This window comes from Taurulus bubalis (assembly GCF_910589615.1).
Source record: "Taurulus bubalis genome assembly, chromosome: 6".
Taxonomy (NCBI): Eukaryota; Metazoa; Chordata; class Actinopteri; order Perciformes; family Cottidae; genus Taurulus; species Taurulus bubalis.
The window spans coordinates 16,605,790-16,625,891 of NC_136594.1; the positions used below are offsets into that span (position 1 = coordinate 16,605,790).

The window sequence follows — 20,102 nt, forward strand, 5'->3', positions numbered from 1 at the left end:
CATGAGTGAGCTAATACACTTCTGCTAGTGGGTGTGTGGCTCTGCCAAAAGTCACATTTCCACATGCAGCACCATGCTTTCCTACAGGCTATCCCTCTGAGAAATAAGTGAATAAGCCCTGGGACAGAATTACATGTCGGAATAAGTGAAAATAAATATAAAATTCCACAACGGAGTGCAAATAATAATGATAGTGGGACTGATGACCAAACTTGAACAGGAATCCCATTCAAAAACATCTGAGCTGTGGCTGCTGCTGCAAAGGCTTTCAGAAACACAAACATGTGCCTGTGTTGTTCTGTGTTTGTACACTCTGCTGTTTCGCCTCGCTCTCCTCAATGCTTTCTTTCTATTTCTCCGCACTTTACCCCAATTTCTCCTTTTCTTCCCTTTGGTCTCCTTCCATTACTCTCTCCGAGGGTCTCTCGCACGTGGCCCCTCGTGCTGTGCTCTCTGCCCGGCTGTCGCTTTCCTCGCTCGCCCCCTTTTAATACCGGTCAAGAAGTCTCAATGGCCTGGATGCTTCCCACACCAAAAAGTGTGGCGCTTCAGCATCTGTCTCTCTCACATAGTCCCTCTGCCCTCCCCAGTGCCCTTTTGACTACCAGAGCTGTTAAAATAGAGATGCCAACAGGCCAACAGAACATGACCCGAGATGCCAAAGACAGGTGTGTTGTGTTCATCCTCAAACACAGGTGCTTCCAGCTCCAGTCACACACAAGCTATTTCTCACCATCACAAGCCTCCTGCCATGTTTCTGTGCTGCTCATTTGGCCACTCTCCAAACTGTTAAGCAACGCTATTGGTCTAGACAAGTGGATGTAAAATATAAATACAAATCAAATAGCCAACAGTTCATCTGTTCTTCACAACCAGCAAGAGCAGCTTCTGAACCTCACTGAGTGTATAACTCAGCAGCTCTCTAAATGTGTTGTGCCAGAGCAGGAGAGCAGGCTGAGAACATAACTGAGTTTCCCAACAATGATTCCCATTTCTCCAGCCTGCCTTAGAGTAGATTCCAGTGTTCCCCGGGGGAAGCTCAAGTGAATCAGAGGCTGGTCATAGCATTTATATGTGTGTCTTTTGCTCTTGCCAGGACTGAGCAAACCTCTGTTTTCTTTTATCAAACTGATTTGATGAAAAGGGGATTGTACTGCTTATGTATCGGTGTTTTTGTCTATGGTCCCTGACAAACAAATTCTAGCAAATTAAATCCGTCGTCAGGCAGAAGGCCTGGGACCTTTTACACAAACCAGCAACATTTTGGATTATACTTGTCTATACAAAGCATTTTCTAATGTTTTTTTGGTGAGGATTTTCACTTTAATTACACCAAGAAAAGCTACAACAATGAATGATATATAACCAGAACTTCAGCCCACCAATCGCACACATCAACAATCTTTAACTGCTCAATAATCAATACAAAACCATCAGAGGTAAGAAAGGAAACATGGAAATTAAAATATAATGGACCAACATATATAATACTAATTATTACACTTCGTTACCAAGTTAAACATTACAACTTATTATTTTACAATATATCTAATCCACTTGGCACCAGAAACTAACTGTGACAGAGTAAAAGTAATGGGCTAATACAAAGTTACGTGGAGGTGTGTGAATGTGTGTTAGTCTGTGCAATCCTAAATACAAACGAGGAAATAATCCCAGGTCTGTTCGCTTCTCCTGGCTCTCAGAGCAGGAAGCACAAGCACCTGCAAGAGTGTTTGTGTGTTTGTAAATCTGTGTTTGCGTGTGTGAGAGTGTGTGTGTTTACGTGGAACACTGAGGTAGCTGTTGTTTTCATGCCAGCCGTCCGGATGCTCTCTTTGCTCCCTGCTCTTTTTCATTCGCCTCCACTGTGCATGTGCATGTGTGCGTGTGTGTGTACATTGCATACCAGGTGCCAGCTGCCCTCATCATCACTAGTGACAGGGTGCACTAGTACACACACAAATTACAAACACACAGACTTTCTGAAGGAACAAGACTCTATTGGTTAATGGCAAAACATAAAACCTACGTGCCAGAGAGAGACTTACTTGGTGCAGTCATTGAAGAGCTCCTTACAAGGAGTCTGCTCCAGCCTCTCCCGGCACCCAGCGACCACATCCGGGGGTAGGTCTGGCAGATGGGCGGCCGACTTGAGGGTGACAAGGAGAGAGATGGGGGGGGGTGAGGCAGGCAGGTAGCCGGAGGGGGACAGAAACAAAGTCAGACGACGGTGTGATATAAGATGAGATCAAATAAGCTGCAGCGCATTAAGGCTAAGAAAAAAGATGAACACATTATTAACTCCTTCCGTTTGTATGTACAGTCTGAATGGTGGGGCATGACATTAAGGCTGTGGACAGACCTCACCTGTTTGACTTCTTAACTTTAACGTTTTGTTTGTATTTTCAAACACTATGTTAACTCACTGAATCTTTGGGTCGTTTATTAGTTTGGTCCAGTTCATATAGAGTGGTGAGAATGTGGTAAAAAATATTGAAAACCGACTTAAAAAAAAGGGTCTTGCTGTGGTTGTGAACACGACAAGACAAAACCACAAGAGTGTGTGTGGTATAGGTATGTGGCACATTCATACATTCAAATATACTCAACCCATTTCTTCCGACTACAGTTTCTTTATTTTATTTCTCGATGTTTTTATTAAGAAATTAAGTCATGTTTGAGTCACGACCAAGAATGGCCAACGAAGAGAACCAAAATAGAGGTGTAAACATGACCTAATACTGCTGCAGATTGAGATGCCAATGAGTGCCAGTGTTACACCAATGCTAATGGGACACATCTTTGGCTAATATTTAGTCATTCATAAATAAAAATGTAATGATAAAAGCAATACATCATACGGATATTAAAAACAAATTAACATTATTTTAAAAGACAGTGTTAATGTACTAAATAAAATCCTGCAGTTCAATGAGAACTGGAAGATTTCATTTGCACATTTACAAATCTTATGTTATGTCTATATTGACCAGCCCTGTTATGAAGTGAGTCAGCGTGCAACGTACCCCATTATTAAAGTATGTGTCTAAAACATTAAGTCCACAGTCCCTCCTCTTCTCGTCAGGAGCTAGCTGGTACATGGCCTGTCGGAGAAGAACAGACGCGTGAGCAACCACAACGACACAGGAAGTCGTATTCCTTCAGCCATCTTTAATATCTCTCCAAATAAGGTCAGAGAGAGACGGCCAGCAGAAGGCAGAGAGGACGGTTAAGACAGGAGGAAGAGCGAGAGAGACGTAGAAGGGTAGAGGGGTTAATGAGGAACAAGAGAGAGGAAGAAATCTAAATAGAAATGATATAAATAACTACAGAGATGGTACAGGTGACCAAACATCTCATCAAGGCAGCAAACTGGCAACCATGTTCATCCCCAGGCTTCGCTCGTTTCATCCGTCACCTACCAGGATGAGGCCTCAGTTGTCACCCCATCACAGCAACACAAATTACATTTTTGGGAAAATATGTAGGCAGGGAGAGGGTCCGGACGTTTGCCACTTTAGGCCGTGTGTTTTGTTTGGTGGAGAGGAATGGTCCGAGTAATGCGACTGTGCATCACAGTCAAGGCACGATGCCTTTAGTAAGACTAATGGCATGTTGAGCACTAACAAACTTGCTTGTTTCATTACTTGTATTTTTGTCAGTCAGTGAGTTTGTGTCACGTACCTACGTGCCTGTCTACCTGCTTTGAAAAATACTAATGTGGGTTCTTATTAAATAAGCATGATTCTCTCCTGTTTTTCTTTCTCGCATACCTCCAGGGGCCTAGACACAAGCTCGGGACTGTGTTTGCCTGCTCACCCAGGGGACCTGCCTCTGACGTGGGCTTGACCTCATTGAGGAGTGCATGGAGGAAGAGGGGGGGGGGGGGGCTGCTCTCTGACAGCCTGTCTAAGTCGCTAATCACCCCCCTACATCGACCCCACCCACCACCCTGAGTTACTGCCAAGAGCAAGCAAAGGACCAAGCTCCAACTTTCCTCTCCTGTTGGCTGCGCTGGTGTCATAGGAGAAATCGCAGAGAGACCAAAGAACATAAGAGTAAAAGAGGATGTGTGAAGAGAGTATAGCTATAAGAACATCAGAGAACAAGCAGAGTAATGGTAAAAGTCTTACCACAGTATCCATAAACTCGATGCAGCGCTTCAGCTCTGGCCTGGTGTCACAGTACTGACGGAATAACAGCCGACCAATGGGCTGCTTCTCACATAAACTGGTGTAGTCCCTGTCTGAGGAGAGGGAGACAGATGGAGGAACGTCATTACACTAGAAAAATACTCTATCACAGTGGATCTAAACCTGGGGACCCATCAAGCAGTAGGAATTACAGAAGAAAAAAAAGTATTCTCTATAAAACAATCTTTATTTTTATGACTCTCTCTTGCCTTTGTATTTGTTGTACTGGACAGTTTTAACCATCCAGGCTAAAAATTATAACAACAACAACATATCCTTGGAGTTAGACAACGGTCGTAGGCTAACTAATAGATGGGAGCTGGAGATGTTGAATGCTTTAACTTCGCTAAAAAAAGCTAATCCCATTGACAAACATACTTTAAAATGCAGACATACTACACGGGCAAGAGAGAAAAAAAGAAAAAAGCAAGTCCCTTAAATAGTATGTTTGCGTATGCTACGACATGCGAAAAACAAACACGCTGCATGTCTGTGTTTTCTATGTGTGTGTGTCTTCTGTGCAGCTGGCCTCAGCCTATTAGGACTAATGGCGTCCATTTGAGTCATATTTCCTCTGGCACAAAATGAGGAAGAAGACTCTGGAAGTTTTCCATCACTGGTTGACAGTAAGGACGTAAGGACACACACCGACAGACAGACAGACAGACACACACACACACGATAAACATACAATCAAAAATAGGCCATACACGTTCACGTACACATGCGTACTTGTGAGTAGAGGAGGGGATGCATGGGATGAAAACGATTGAGTGGTGACAACTACAGGACAACCTCCGACAGTAAATCAAATCTTCACAACATTCCTCCCAGCTGCACTGTTTATTACACAGCAGCCCCCTCTGCTCTGCAGCACAGTGCTTCACATTCAAACTCACCACTTATACGACCACAGAACCGCTTATCGCTTTGGTGAGCAAACAGTAGAGTGCAAAGATATGATATTGTTATTGCTTCCCCTTCCACCGTGTTTTAAATTCTGAAGATCAAAAGCTCTCTCTGAAAATCTTACTGGAAGATCTTTAACTTTATTGCTTTTCTCTTGCTTTCAGACTATGCCATTGTTCTTTTCTTTTTTGGGTGTTTTCCTATCAGCTGTGTTCAGCTGGAGCTGGGAAAGCCCCTCACACTCATAATTGATATTTTCGGGCATCTGTCAAGCAAAAGTGTTTGGAGCTGTTTATTTTAACTTTGGGAGGTGGATGATTAATCTGGAAAAGTGATATGTTATTAATACCCGAAAATGTGGATCTCTTTTTACTTCCATGCAAACAAATGTGTTGACTTCCATCCAAAGCCTGTATCGTCACGATCACTGGACAAGTTGTCAACATGCTGTCCAATTAAGAGGTTTCTTGAGTACATGTGACTTCTGTTCATGAGCTGGTTTGTTTACTTATGGGCAGTGTGGACAGAAACAAACCAAATTCAACAGAGTCAACTTCTCCATTCTGGTTCAGAAGAAGATTATCTTTGAATGCTCTCTTACTTTTGATCGTTGGCATCTGCTTCTCAGCATACAGATAGCTAGAGATTACAGATTATTTATTTTGGTTCATATTTTCTCACAGGGCTTTTCTTCATCCTTTCCTGCATATCATTACACCAACATTCAACCAACAATGAGCCTCTTGATACGGTTTCAGTGTCTCGCTCCAGAACTGGTTTTGCTGGGAGAATTTAATGGTGGTTTCTTTCTAATTGCTAGTAGTTCCTGCTGAATCGCAGCACAATTGGTCGCTCTTTGAGGTGAAACCCTCCAATTTGCATAATAAACAGTCACAGAAACTGTTGAGCAATGTTCTTGAAAGGATTTCCATGTTTTTAAGTAACTGAGACAGTGGGCAACATATGTGACGCCAAAAGCATCCATGTGTCAACCAACATAATCCAAATGAAGAAATTAGATGGTTTCATGATGATACTTAATATGTTTTAAATAAACCCTAGCTCAGTTTTTATGGCATCTATCTATAGACACTTACTAATAGTAATGCATGCCACATATATAGTTATTCTAGAATAATTTATAATCGTTTAGATTTGTGTTCCCTATTTGTCGACAGGTTTTCAACATAACGCAAATATGTGTATATGAAGGTAGGGGATTGAGTCTCTGCTTCAGATATTTATTTATTTATTTTTTATATATATAAAGTATAAGACATTATGAGCCTTCTGCCACAAAAAACCCACAACATACTGATAGTGTTAAGCCTCGTCTTTCACACACCACCTTTATATAGCGGGGAGTCATCTCAGCAGTTCTGTGTATCCTGTATTATTTTCTGTCATAATTTGTTTACATTTTAACGGTACACAGAACTGGGACTTGGCAACAATCTAAACCCAGGGACACATGAATGATTTCAGTATCTATGTTTTCATAACTAAATGGTAAACAAGTCAAATGTTCTAAAAACATAGCATATTCCTTTTAGAGCCACACATACTACAGAGGGAGTTCATGTCAACTAACTGTACAACAAAAGAAAAGAGTGAAATTAATTAATTTTAAAAAAGTGGACCTAAGGCTTGAAAAGAAACCAACAGTTTCTGGGTTAGCGTGTGTGAGTGAGTGAGTGAGTGAGTGACCAAGCTGATTCCAGGCTCTACATCATTTGAATGGAAAAAAGTAAGATGTCCTTCCACCAACGAAAAATGTCCTCTTTGCGTAAGAGAACTGTCTCCTGTGTCCTGAAGAAAAACTAGAGAGAAAATACAAGACAGCAAGGTGTCAGAAAGAAAAAAAAAAGACAGGAAAATGAAAGGACTGAAAAGAATGAAGAGTTGTAAAGCTTGAACGAGCCTGGACTAGCAACCGTCTGAGCCGGGAAAGTAGGCTGCAATTACAACTTAATTAAAACTCAGATTTAGGCCAAGAGTGAGTGAGTTCAGAAGACATTGATGGTCAAATGTGCACAAGTGTGCAATGGGTGTGCACACATCTGAGGTCAACATGGCAGAGATGAAAAGAGATAGGTGCAGGTAGGGCTGTGCGGTATACCGGTTCAAACCGTATACCGGTTTCAGATTTCCATACGGAACGAATTTTTCATATACCGTCATACCGGTGATTACACGTAACAACTGTTGTTGCGCTACGGCGGTCAACTAGACAGCGGTGCCGTCAGCCGTTAGCTGTCAGTGTAACTTGGTTCACTCATGGTTAAAAATTAAACGGCCAAATTGAATGCTGGGAAGTTGGGCGGCGAACAGCTGTTTGTGTGGCGTGTCTTCCGGTCTGTCTCTTCCTGTTTTTTTTGTGCGCAAACTCTACCCACCATGCAATCGGCGCTGTAATTTTATAACAAGTGGGAACCATGACTGAGCCCAGTTACACTGTAAGTAGCTCCACTGCGCTCCCAGTATTAAACTGTACAAAGTCAATGTTGCTGCCTGCTGCTGTTGCAGCTATGGATGGCTTGCTGATAGTACTGCTGTCTAGTTGACTGGTGCTGTTAATGGAATCAATCTCTTTACTTGTTTAAAAAAAATATACCGTGAAACCGCCAGAATCTTACAAAATACCGTGATATGAATTTTTGCCCATACCGCACAGCCCTAGGTGCAGGTGTACTGTATGCATTGGCCAGAATAGAGAGAACGGGAAGGGGAGATAGAAGGAGAGGAGCGAGAGGGAGAAAGAGTGGCCTAAAGCTGGCAGACAAAGTGGCTGCAGCCCACATAATGTAATCTAGGCTTCCTAGAAGTACTGCACACTCATCAAGGCTAAGGTCAAATGCCTGACATTATCAAGACACAACAAAGACACTGCTATCAGTCGCTTTACTCGCCTTCTACCCACTATGCCTACACTATGTATGGGTATGTGTGAGCGTCTCTGCGGCGTGTCTGTGTGTGTGTACATGTCTACAGGTCTGTGTGTTTAAGTAGGCAAAAGGGATTATTTTGATCCTGCGCTCGGTGCGATAGGGAAATTACGCAATGGCTATCTATGTAATAGTGACATATATAACCCTCAACAGCTGCTGTGTGCGTGTGCACACACGCACACACACACAGCTCATTTTAGAATCCTCTTCAAAGTTATAATCCGAAAGGGAATAAATATGTAAGATATGACAACCACAATGCTTCTTCACACTCACGGTGACATTTGAGTGCTGCTGTTTTTTCAGCAGGTAATCTATTCCGCCTTGGCGACAGACACATTCAAGTTAGATCTGCGAGTGATGATTTGTGATATGAAGACAGAACAACGAGAAACACAATCGACGCCCAGTGAGAGATATCGCCGTGGGGAGTATGTTCCTCTCTTTCACTCAACCTCTCTTCTTTCCTCAAGTTGTTTCTCTCACTCACTCCTGTCCTAAAGAGATCTTTCCTCCCGTGGTAAAAGCCTCTGTTTGTTTCTGTTTTTCACTCGCTCTCTCTATAACTATCCTGTTCTGCCACTCTTATGTTCCTCTGAAGTGGCGGAAAGAGGGAGGGAGAGAGAGAGATGCAGATAGTGGGAGGGGGAGGCATGGAGACAGAAAAGAGGGAGGGAGGGAGAGTGTGTGGGGGAGGGTAGCACTGCAATCTCTGGCAGAGATAGCAGTGACGCACTGTTACACACACAGAGGCACGTACAACACACACACACACACTAATGCTGTGGCATTCAGAGGACCAGGGTGGGTGGGAAGATGGGGGACGAGGAGATAATGAAGCCCAGGAGTAGAGCACTTGTCTGGATCACAAAGAGAGAACTCCTGGCCCTACTTTCAAGTCAAACCTGGATGTGGAGAACAGGAAGGAAGCAGGAGTGAAGACATTTTGATTTGGCTTGCATGCAGACAGATAGGCAGTGGGACACGCACACAATGTCCGGAGAGACTTTGAGATTAAGAAACGGCTGCGCAAACGGATTCCCAGAGTCAGACAAGAACACATCTATACACACACGGTTTCCTGTCCCCTGCCTGTAACTGCGGGTGGAGACGGGTAGAAACAGGAAGGAAGTCCAATCTGAACTTCCTCCCGCAGTCAGACCCACCCCAACGACACAACATGGCACCATATCTTTCTGCCACACACACGCATGCAGTTTCTTACCGATAGAGCGGCGTAGTTCCTCACACTGGGTGATGTGTGGGAGTTTTAGCATCTCCTTCCATTTCTTACTGCGACCATTCCTCTTCCCTCCTCCACCTGAGAGACACAGAGAGACATTTTAATCAGCAATCAAGTCACTGTTTCAACATTGCTTGGAGTCTTTAACCACAGCTAATGGTTTGCATTGTCAACACAAGAACAAGAGTACATCTAGCCTAGTGTGAGTGCAAGCATGCCGACCTTGCAGCGACCAGAGGCAGAGACAGCTGGTCCATCTCACCAGACGCCTCTATGCATCATGACAGAGCATGGGGTGAAGAATGTTGACAGCTTTAAAGATCATGGGACACGGGGACACACACACGCACGCACGCACGCACGCGCACGTACGCACGTCGTCGTCGTCTCTTTCACTGCAGCAAACATGAGCCAAACATTACTTTAACATTATCGGTATCTCACACACACACACTAACACATACGGTGCCGTTGGAGATTCCACTCGGTTGATGAGATGGCCTTCAGCATGAGGGGTGAATGACCTCAAGGTACAGCAGTGCTCTCTAAAAGGACCGAGGTCACTCCATATGTTTTACTGAAATGCTCATTGCAACACCAACAGGGGTGTGTTAGTCCCTGCTGGTGTGTTAGTGTGTGTGTGTGTGTGTGTGTGTGTGTGTGTGTGTGTGTGGTGAACTGAGGTATTTATTCCTTGAGGACAAAGTGCTGGAGATGAAGAAGTCAGCAGAGTTATTTGATGAAATGCTGCTTTGATTTGCAAAGTAGCAGCTTTAAGCAGCCGACCTTTGAAGAGACAAGAAGAAAGCTTAGAGAGAGTGTGTGTGTGTGTGTGTGAGAGATCGAAACTGAGAGTCATAATTACATTACATTTCATTTAGCTGACGCTTTTATCCAAAGCGACTTACAATAAGTGCAATTCAACCGTGAGTACAAGCTCAGAACAACAAGAATCAAGAAAGTACAATTTCTTCAATAAAGTTAAACCACAAAGTGCTATCTGTAAGTGCCATTAAAGTGCTACTGAAGTGCTACTACGGCGCTAGCTTCCTTATTCAAGGTGTAGTCGAAAAAGAAGTGTTATTAGTTTGCGATGGAAGATGTAGAGACTTTCTGCTGTCCTGATGTCAATGGGGAGCTCATTCCACCATTGAGGAGCCAGGACAGCAAACAGTCGTGACTTTGTTGAGTGTTTAGCTCGCAGTGACGGATAATTGTTTTACTTTTCACTCCTGGTCAGATGAAATCAAAGATGGTCAGTTTAGGCTTCGGTAATCTTTGAATCTAATGTTTGACATAGTTTTGACAATAGTTAATAGTTTAGTTGTAAAGGTTTGTAAATATAATTTTCTTAAATTTACATCATTTTGATCTAACTTGTTGTACTATTTAGAAGAGGCAAGCCCTTACTTTGAGGCATTATATATATATATATATATATATATATATATATATATATATATATATATATATATATATATATATATATATATATATATAGATAGATAGATAGATATAAATATAATGTTAACGTTTTTAAAATTGGGCAGTACAGTATAAAGTTAGAAAAACTATGATTTAAGTTACTGACTGTCAAATCAGTCATAATCCGCTTTATTGGCCATGTGTGTGTGTACACATACATGGTTTGACTCCGGTTACACGTTGCTCTTGTCGTACATATGATATACAATAAACAAGAGACATTTTAAAAGACATTAAAGACAAGAGAGTAGAACACAGAAACTAAGCATCAATATTAACATTTAACTAGTATGATAAGTAATTGATTTTGTAACTGATCTTGTGATTTAATTTAGCTTTAGCAGTATCGTACACATTCAGACCAATAAAGCTTATTTCAATTTGAATAAGATAAGAAGAATATAAAGCATTCAGAGTCAACTATTTTATAGGTGGAAGAGGGACATGTATAACATGCATAATATGTATATGCATTTTATATCAGCTTTGACTTTACTTTAAAACATCACAAATCAAGAAGAAAAAAGGGCCGATCAAGTTAGAAAGCAAATAATTAAACGAGAAGTAAACATGGCAGAGACATTTTAGTACTGCTCGTACAGGTTTCTATCATTAAAACAAACTAAACAGTGTCAACAGTGGTTTTGATGTTTTTTTAGATGGTAGAAAATTAGTGAGGGAGATTAAAGGCGGGGGTTGGCAGTTTTCTTCAAAAACACATTTGATATTTTTGTTCTCATTACATCCTGAGAGCAATCGATTAATCAAATGACAAAAAAAACAGACAAACATCACTTATCTGTCCGCAGGACTGTAAAAAGCCCATCCAATCATTTCATCTGGCACGAAGTTAATGCTACTTGCCTGCCTGAACGTATTTTGCCGGTGCACTCACCGCAGTCTTCCATAAGCTGCTTTCTTAACAGCTGTGAGTCCTAACACTAGTCATTTTCTTTGTTTACTTTCATAATTATTATTATTTTGGGGGAGTGGCTTTGGAGGGCGGCCTGAAGGGACGGACGTCAGTGTTGATTAACTTTCTTGATAAATTTAGCAACTTTTGGAGTTAGTGCTGCAGCTACTTTCACTGAAAAAGAATTGGCAACACTGGGATGGATTTTTCGGTTGGATAATTTTTTTACATGTAGCGTACTCGTTCTAGTTTCTCAAGATTACCAAACCGGCCTTTAAGGACAGAAAGCACCTTCTACAGAGACACACATCTGATTTCAGAGTCCGCTAATTAAAACCCTCGACTATCTTTGGGCACACGCTGCTGTGTTTCCTATCACTTCAAACTGATGTTTTAAAACCCTGAGCAAACAAACTGGCCCGAGCGAACTACGTAGACTGTGATGGTTTGAGGATGACAGAGAGGGAAATCCTCTGCCCCGAAGTTCACCAGCCACCAGCTGGTCCGGCAGTGACATGCAACAGCTTCAACACAAACACATACAGGGGGTCACTGTGGTCGAACACCTGCAAAACAACACCTTCCCAACACACACACACACACAAGCATTTACAGTGTTCATGCTCTCACCTCGACAAAAACACCCCCATACCTCCATTACTGCAGACTTACTCACACTTTTTTAGTCTTTTCCTATGTTCACAGTAAACAATAACAACTGCAAACACACTATAGTAGGACTCAGGAGCATTATGAGATGAACTCCTCGTAGATGTTTTGCTAACGGTTATAAGATCCCACTAGTCTCAGGTTTTAGATCTTGACAGGCATGTTGAAAGACCAGTTGTGAGGCTGCAGGGCATGCTCCCCCCCCCCCAAAAAAAATATACTCTCTTCGTTGAAGGAAACAATAATTTTTAAAAAGCACATCAAAGATAAATGTTGGATTACGCACAATCTGATGATAACCAGTTGCGCACACACTTGAGCCAAAAACGCAATGATAGTCAAACCAGTTCAACAAAAAGTAGCAAGTAGCAATCATAGATTGACTTCTTCCCAATCAGAAGATGTTGTGAGAGGGAAATTTAAGTGTTGAGATTCGTAGTGCCAATAAAGGTTGAAAGTGACAATGTGTGTATACATGAAGAAAAAGACACACAGGGGAGAAACATCACCTAAAGAGAGAAGGAAAGATCGAGGAAAACAACTAAATGAACAAAGAAGAAAAGAAAGACAGGGATTTAATAGCAAGCTATGGAAGTGTGTGTGTGTGTGTGTGTGTGTGTGTGTGTGTGTGTGTGTGTGAGAGTGCACGTGAGCACATGCCGAGTCGGTGTTGGCTGGCCACCCCACCCTGTTTAATGTCACTCTGACGTCAAAGCCATGTGTGCAGGCCCTTAATGCAGACAGGATGGAGCAAGTATTTATTTAACTTTGGTTCTCCCCTCCGAGAGAGCGGGGCCCTCCATAAACACCGACTTCAGAGCAGTTTCGCTCATTCATAGCCGAGGAACAGCCAGCAGCGCTGAGATCATCGCACAGGATAAATCTACGCATGTGCGCCAGTGACAAGAGTCAAATGTTGGAACATGTTGAGAAAGACTGGTGTCAAATCAGGGGACATGCCTTTCAACTGAGGATGCACATTCCTTTCCTTAAAAGATTTACAGAGAGCGAGGTCCTCCTGGTCGCACAGAAGTTAAGACATGTTTACGTGTTACCAACGACTGGCCTCACATCATCCCCTTCTCTCTGCTCCCCCGTGCTTCCTGTCACTCTCTGCTGTCAGCAATCCAACAAAAAAGAAAGACAATTTAAAAAAAAATACTCGACAGCTTTGGCCACAGATGAATGGATGGCCGAACATTACACTCAGCTCGTTTAAAACAATTTACGGTAACTATAGTCCCCTCCTTCTTTGTTAATACAATCCAACAGTCTGTTATTTTTTTTAAAAGGGGACACAAAGTGCCAAAAGGCATCACTGCAAAGAGTTGTTTTGCCAAGTAACAACATTTCTGAAAGTCCCTGGCTAATCACTATCCAGCACTTCTATGTCACTTGCAGCTCTTTCAAAAGAAGGGCTGGACACACCAACAATGTTTGCTTTTTGTCTGAGGTGGGTTTTGGTGCGTTTCCTACATTTTAAAGTCCGGTTCGATGTATTTAAGACATGGGAGTCTGGGGAACAGAAAGAAAATACACAAAGAGAGTAGATGGAGAATATTTTCATGCAGCTTTTGTGTGTATGTCGGGCTGTCTGGAGAGAGCCATGACTTTATTAATGAGTATAAAAATCAACATCCATGGTTCTCTGCTGTCTCAGCTCTCTGTATTCACATTATGCTCTTAATGCAAGTGCAGGACAACACCATCCCAAATATGCTCCGCTCCCTGTCCTCCCTTTCCCCTCTCCCTTTCATCTCAAGTGGGAGAAGGATCCAGAGACAGTAGACTGTGGAAGTATCGTCTCAGGCCGACTCATCCATGTCCCAACAGTTCCTGCAGATTATACCAATTCAGATTTATTCAGTTTTTAAAAAAACTGTTAAATAAAGTTTACAACCCATTTCACATTCCACAGTTAAAGTGAAAACAATTACATAGAAATATTATGTTATTATTATAGAAATATCTGTCTTGTATGAAAATAAAGTGAATTAGCAACGGTCCAAAACTTAAAACACAACATTTTACAAAGCCACTATGAGCTCTGGGAACGTTTTAATGGAAATATGTTCACAATTTGCTGAAAAAAAACGAACAATTAATAGTAATCTCGCAACATTACTATATAGTTCAATTCATCCAAATGAAACAATAACACGTCTCTGTGTTCACTGAAAAATCAAACGGGTAATTATGTGCATAAACGCACACATGAAGAGACTATTTGCAACCCTAATAAGAGACTAAATGGTAATTCTGAGAAAGTTAAAGCGATAGCTTTGATGAAATAAAAGCATTAATAAAAAGGGAAAATGGCAACTTCTTCTACTGCTGTGATTCCCAGCTTTTTCAGATGTTTCTGTGAACACAGAAGCGTGTGGCGCTGCCGTCTTCACAACCCGTCTTCATTTTGCATCGCCATATGCGAGAAGCCGCTCACCCATCTGATGAACACATGTCACATGCTGACACTCTGAATAACAGCCACGAGGCCAGCGAATCCAGCTCGTGTATGACAGTGGCAGACCGACCGAGGCAGCCAGCAGCTACATCGTCACACGATCCGCTTCAGAGCAAGTCAGCTACGCGTTCGCACACAGTGGCATACAATGTGTGCAAGAAGGTTTAGTTACCTGAACACTAACTTTTTTTTTTAAAACAGCATGGAGGTTAAAGATCAGCTTAAATAAAAAAAGAAATCTGCTGAGCATAAAATGGAGAAAAGTAAATGAAAGGTATAAAGCCAAATGTGCTGTTTGGTAAGCCACTACATTTTGGCACCAACAGCATTTTACTAACTTGAAAAACACTGATAACAATGTTTACCAAGTTATTTTTGGCCAATGTAATCAAACCCTGAATATTTGGTACCAGCCCATACCTCGCTAGATCTGACCCCCACCCTGCAGCAGTCACATCGTGGATGTTTGGATCGGACGGCCACGGTACTCCCTAAAAAATATGACTTAAATTGTAGGAAATGAGAGAGGGTCATGCATAGTTTAGTCCCATTGTATTATGAGCATGCACACAATGGAGCCTTGCCATGATAAATGAATGGCCTGTTGCTTTCCCAGTCGCTCTCTCACATACAGTGTGCGATTGGCTGGAGTAGCCCCTGATAAGGAAAACATTAGCTGCGAGTATCTGTGTTGCCCATTCAAAGCAAAGGCCCAATGTTTGCATAAGGTAATCCGTCTGTATACCTGCACTGAAAGACACACATCAGCTGAGAGAGAGAGAGAGAGAGAGAGGCCCTCCTGTGATCCTCACCTCTCTCACATGCCCCCTTCCTTTTTTTTTCCTTACTTCAGCTTCTTCCTCCCCTCCCCCATATAAACAGTTTTCTCCTCTTGTTTTGCCTTTAATAATTCTCTACGGCCAGACGTCCCTCTCTCTTACAAACACGAGGCAGAATATGCGGTTTTTCACTTGAGCATAAAAAACACACATACACTGCACATAAACATGCGCTCTCTCATTCCAGCGACGTGCGGTGGTGTTTTGCAAGACCTTTCCTTCCTCTGCCCCATATCTCGAGATATTCCATTAAATCGAGCCGAGACATGCTTGAAAAATGACCCTTGTTTTCACAGCGTCTTGAGGGAGAAGGGGGAGGGAAGGATGGCGAGGCAACACGGTGAGACTAAACTTGAGCAAGACGCACAGAGTTGGACTGAGTAAGAGGACAGACTGAAAGGTTTATCATCTATATGTTATCTACAGCTGTCTCTCAGATGAAGGGCCACACTGGTTAATTTCACGGCCTAGTTGAAAGAGCACGAACACACAACAGCAGCTTCTCCAGCACTGAGCCCTTGGGTGTGGAACACACAGCACATTTTACACCTTGAAGATTATCTGTGATAACACCTTCAAGCCATGGTTGATAGAAGGACTAACATAAAACTACTCAACCAAGGGCAGATGCCAAAATTGTTTCAAAAAGGCAGACTGATGAAGGACCTTTGACATTTAATACACTTGCTACTAGACTTTGACTCTGCCAGGCCTTTAAAAACTCTTTTCAGATAAAATAAATCTCAACTTGAACCATAACAACTTGTAAATACACTCAGCCGTACACATGCTGAGAGCTGGGTTCTCACAGGAAGAACGGCCATTTAACATTTAATAAGGCAGCTGGAACAACGTCCCTATGATGTTCACAAAGTGCTTCAAAAAGTGCCTCTTCATGCTCAGTCAGCTTGCCAAGAAATTGTGCTAATGAACCTCCAAGTAGCCACCCAGCTAAGCGTCGCTGCTAGTGCCATGCAGCCTGGCTGCGTACGCAACACACTGCGTTTCGTTCCCCGCACAGCCCATTTGTGGGTGTAATAACTGTAAAATGAGTCCCACATCAAGGGACAGTCACAAAGCAATGTGTTTTATGGGCCTCAGCTGGAGGAAACACCCCAGAGTGATGACAACAAGTGTTAGCCTAGCGATGACCACAAAACTAATAAAGCTACGCTGGCTAACGTCACAGGAAAACCCTCACAAGTGGTCTGAGAGGACCTGCTGGCCTACAATTTGAAGGGTGGTGGAGAGGGGGCAGAGAGCAGAGAGAGGTGAGAGACTCCAAAAGCAGACGTAGATCCTCTTTCATACATTATGTTCTATGGCAAAAAAAAAAAAAAGAGCTTCTAACTTGTAAGGTGGAAATAACTTGTATAAACAGGATTAGTTTCAACTATTTGTCCGGGGAATGTGAGCACCGGACCGTTCACATTCCTTCCTTTTTATGAAGACGGTAGGAACGATAAAAAAAACAAAGCGGAAAAAGATCTAATGAAATGTGATTCCAGGAAGAGGGATTTTTTTGTCCAGTCTCTCTTTATATTTGAATATTAACAAATGTGTGGAAACGTAATAAGTTGGTGACCATATGTTCATGTCCCTGTTGCATACAAGTTTGTATTAAAGAGTAATAACATTCAGCTACACATCTAAATGCTGTTCCTCTTGGGTATTTCCATTGCTTCTTAGCACAGACACATTTATCTACCAAAGCTTGAATCTTTAGAACGGAGACAAAAGGCAGTGACGGCGGTTTATTTCACTGAATAGCTGCACATTTTTATCAACTCAAAATTACATTTTTGATTTCTTCCTACAACACTTTTGTGGCAACGGTGTGCCTTTGAGGAGTGCATGTTACTTATTCACAGATATTGAGAACATAAAGTCACATCAATGCATTGCCAATGCAGCTTTAATAAAGCTTAAGTGTTTTTATTTGAGGAATTTTACAAACTTTAAATATAAAAAAAAATGGTTCTTCAATGACAAACCTTGATTGACCAGAATGCATTGCAGACATCCAACACATTGTGCTTTTACTACAGGGTGCTACTGACTTTTCTCAACTTCTTTCTGTCATGCTCAACCAAGCAACCACCAACTGTATAAACTCATGGCTGAATGCAACAAGACAACTGTAGCTCTCGTAGGGAATTTTGGGAAACGTAGTCTTTCTCTAACTGAATTAAAAGCTCTGACAACAAAACCCAAATTTTACAGCCATCAATATTAGGGGTCAGAAACTGACCAGATTTTGTGTCCAATTCAAGAATTCCCCCTAAAAAAACTATAACATCCAGATCCTCCTACTGTTGATGTGGTGCACCTTCACTCAAAATGAAGCAGTAGACAATACAGTAAGGGTAAATTAATTTCAGCAGATGATATAAAACAGACATGTTGTACAGAAGCTCCTTGTGTCACGTTTTAAAATTCTGTTGAACTTTATGTATAAAGTTTTAAGTCGGAGAGAGGAAAATATGTCGGATGTAAATGTTCCAGTGGCTACTCAGCACTGCTAGCTTCCTTATTGAGATACAACTGTATGTCCAGGAAGAGGAAATGTATCAGTTTGTATCAATAATTGTTTGCCGACCTCATATAAACCATCTTTTTTATGTTAAGTTGATCAAAAGGACACTCCAATGTGGTTGTTAAAGAGCTCTGACAAATACATGTAATGGAGGCAGGATTTTTTTTACAGCTGAAGAGTAAACATAGATTTTCTCAACAGACTTCACACCGCCATCTGCTCAGCTATGATAGTGTGCCCCGCCAACTCAGGTGCTGCAAAGTTTTGTAAACAGTGGAGTCTGCGGGACAAAGTATGATAACACTGTTTCTAAATGATCTCAAGTGCTTTTAACTGCATTCTGTGCTCCAAGTTTTCTCCAATACAGTCTGTGATAAAACAATATCAGCTGTCAAAACAGGTCCTCTAATGTATCGGCCGAACTCTACAATTCATAGATATATACTGAATATATTGAATACTACTCCAAAAAAAAGGTGAAAATTATGATACTGTGATACAATTATTGAGGAGAAACTTCTGATGTGATACTGCATGAGTCTATGTTGAATGTGTTGAAATTAACTCATGCTTGGCTGAGGTTTTACATCCACATAACCTAATGATCCTCTTATATTCTCACACACACCATTTCCAAAACTTTCTGTAACATTATCATGGGAGCTATTATTATTACAATTATACACAATCGTGACTTCTTGCAGTCCGAGGGGCCCGAAGGCAAAAGACTAATTGAAATACTGTAAAATGTGTTAGGTTTCCTTTCCATGTTCTGTTCTAAATGTATACATTTCATAGAGGCAGGGAGGTGTGTCATCTCTACAACACAGAAACCACTTCCCTTGACATGTCATTTCTACTGTGAAAGGCTGGACACACCCTGTCATAACACTCTCCCTCTGGCCACCCAGTTTCACTTCACCCGGTGTGTAAAAGTTGACTAAAAAAGTCCAAAGTTTTGAGCATCTTGTGGCCAGACCCAAAGGTCCTCGAGGTACCAACAGACGTGTAGGATGACCTTAATAAGCAAAAGTTAATTCAGCGTATCAGCAAACAAAATGATTGTTTATGCACCGTGCCTGTTTATTAGTACGCTGGAAAACTGTTTGTCATTTCCTGTCTCCACAGCGAGGTCAGAGTTACAGTAAAAACTGATTTAATGTCTTGCTCAAGGACACATCGGCAGGGCAAACTCTTGCTGACTCAGTGGATGGGAACCAGTCGAGGCAGCTGGTAGACTGACTCCCAGCACCTCTCCACTGCTCGCAGAGGCCTTGATGTCGTTTAGCACGAAGGTGATTGAGGAGGGACTCTTGAATAAAAAGGCAGCTGACCTCTGATCCACAGGAGCTGTTTTCTGTCTGGATTTGTGCGTTAAAAGCTCGGTACGCTGGCAGTGTTCACAACTGTCACTGTGACACTTTGACAGCTGCAAACACCCATCTCTGGAAAGCCGAATTAAAATCAAATTAGTCTCCTGTGCACCGTAAAAGGATAAATTGGGAGCCATTAGCGGTTTTAATCTGAGTGCTAATTAACACAGTGAATGGTATAGCAGGGAGAAATATAAAAACAACACTGACTTATTCAACATATTTGACGTGGCACAGGGGCGCAAATTATATCCAAAATCCTAATTAAGACTGACATTACTGACTGCTTTATTTGTAGATCAATCTTATAATAATAAATGTAAATAACTGGTTGGTATTTTAAATTTGACCAACGACTCAAATGATTACTGAAAATCACAATAAGTTCCATGTCAAATGATCACCTAATGATTAAGTCACCAAATGTTTCTGCACCAATCGTTTACCATTGAAGCTAAATAAGTGATGGTGAAGTTGTTCCACATATGGTCTCTGCATGCATCCTATCCTCACTGCTGAGGGCCTCTAGC

The 20,102-nt window shown here is 41.9% G+C and overlaps 1 protein-coding gene across 1 annotated transcript in view; it reads right to left on the reverse strand.

Annotated features, from left to right (window-relative positions):
- The window catches only part of grk4 (G protein-coupled receptor kinase 4), a 39,119-nt gene that overhangs the window by 17,312 nt on the left and 1,705 nt on the right, over positions 1–20,102 (reverse strand). Inside the window, exons 2-5 of the mRNA XM_079220338.1 lie at positions 9,276–9,371; positions 4,134–4,246; positions 3,027–3,104; positions 2,049–2,149 (exon numbers count right to left, since the gene is read on the reverse strand). Of these exons, the coding sequence (XP_079076464.1) occupies positions 2,049–2,149; positions 3,027–3,104; positions 4,134–4,246; positions 9,276–9,371 (388 nt within the window). The remainder of the gene's footprint in view (positions 1–2,048; positions 2,150–3,026; positions 3,105–4,133; positions 4,247–9,275; positions 9,372–20,102) is intronic.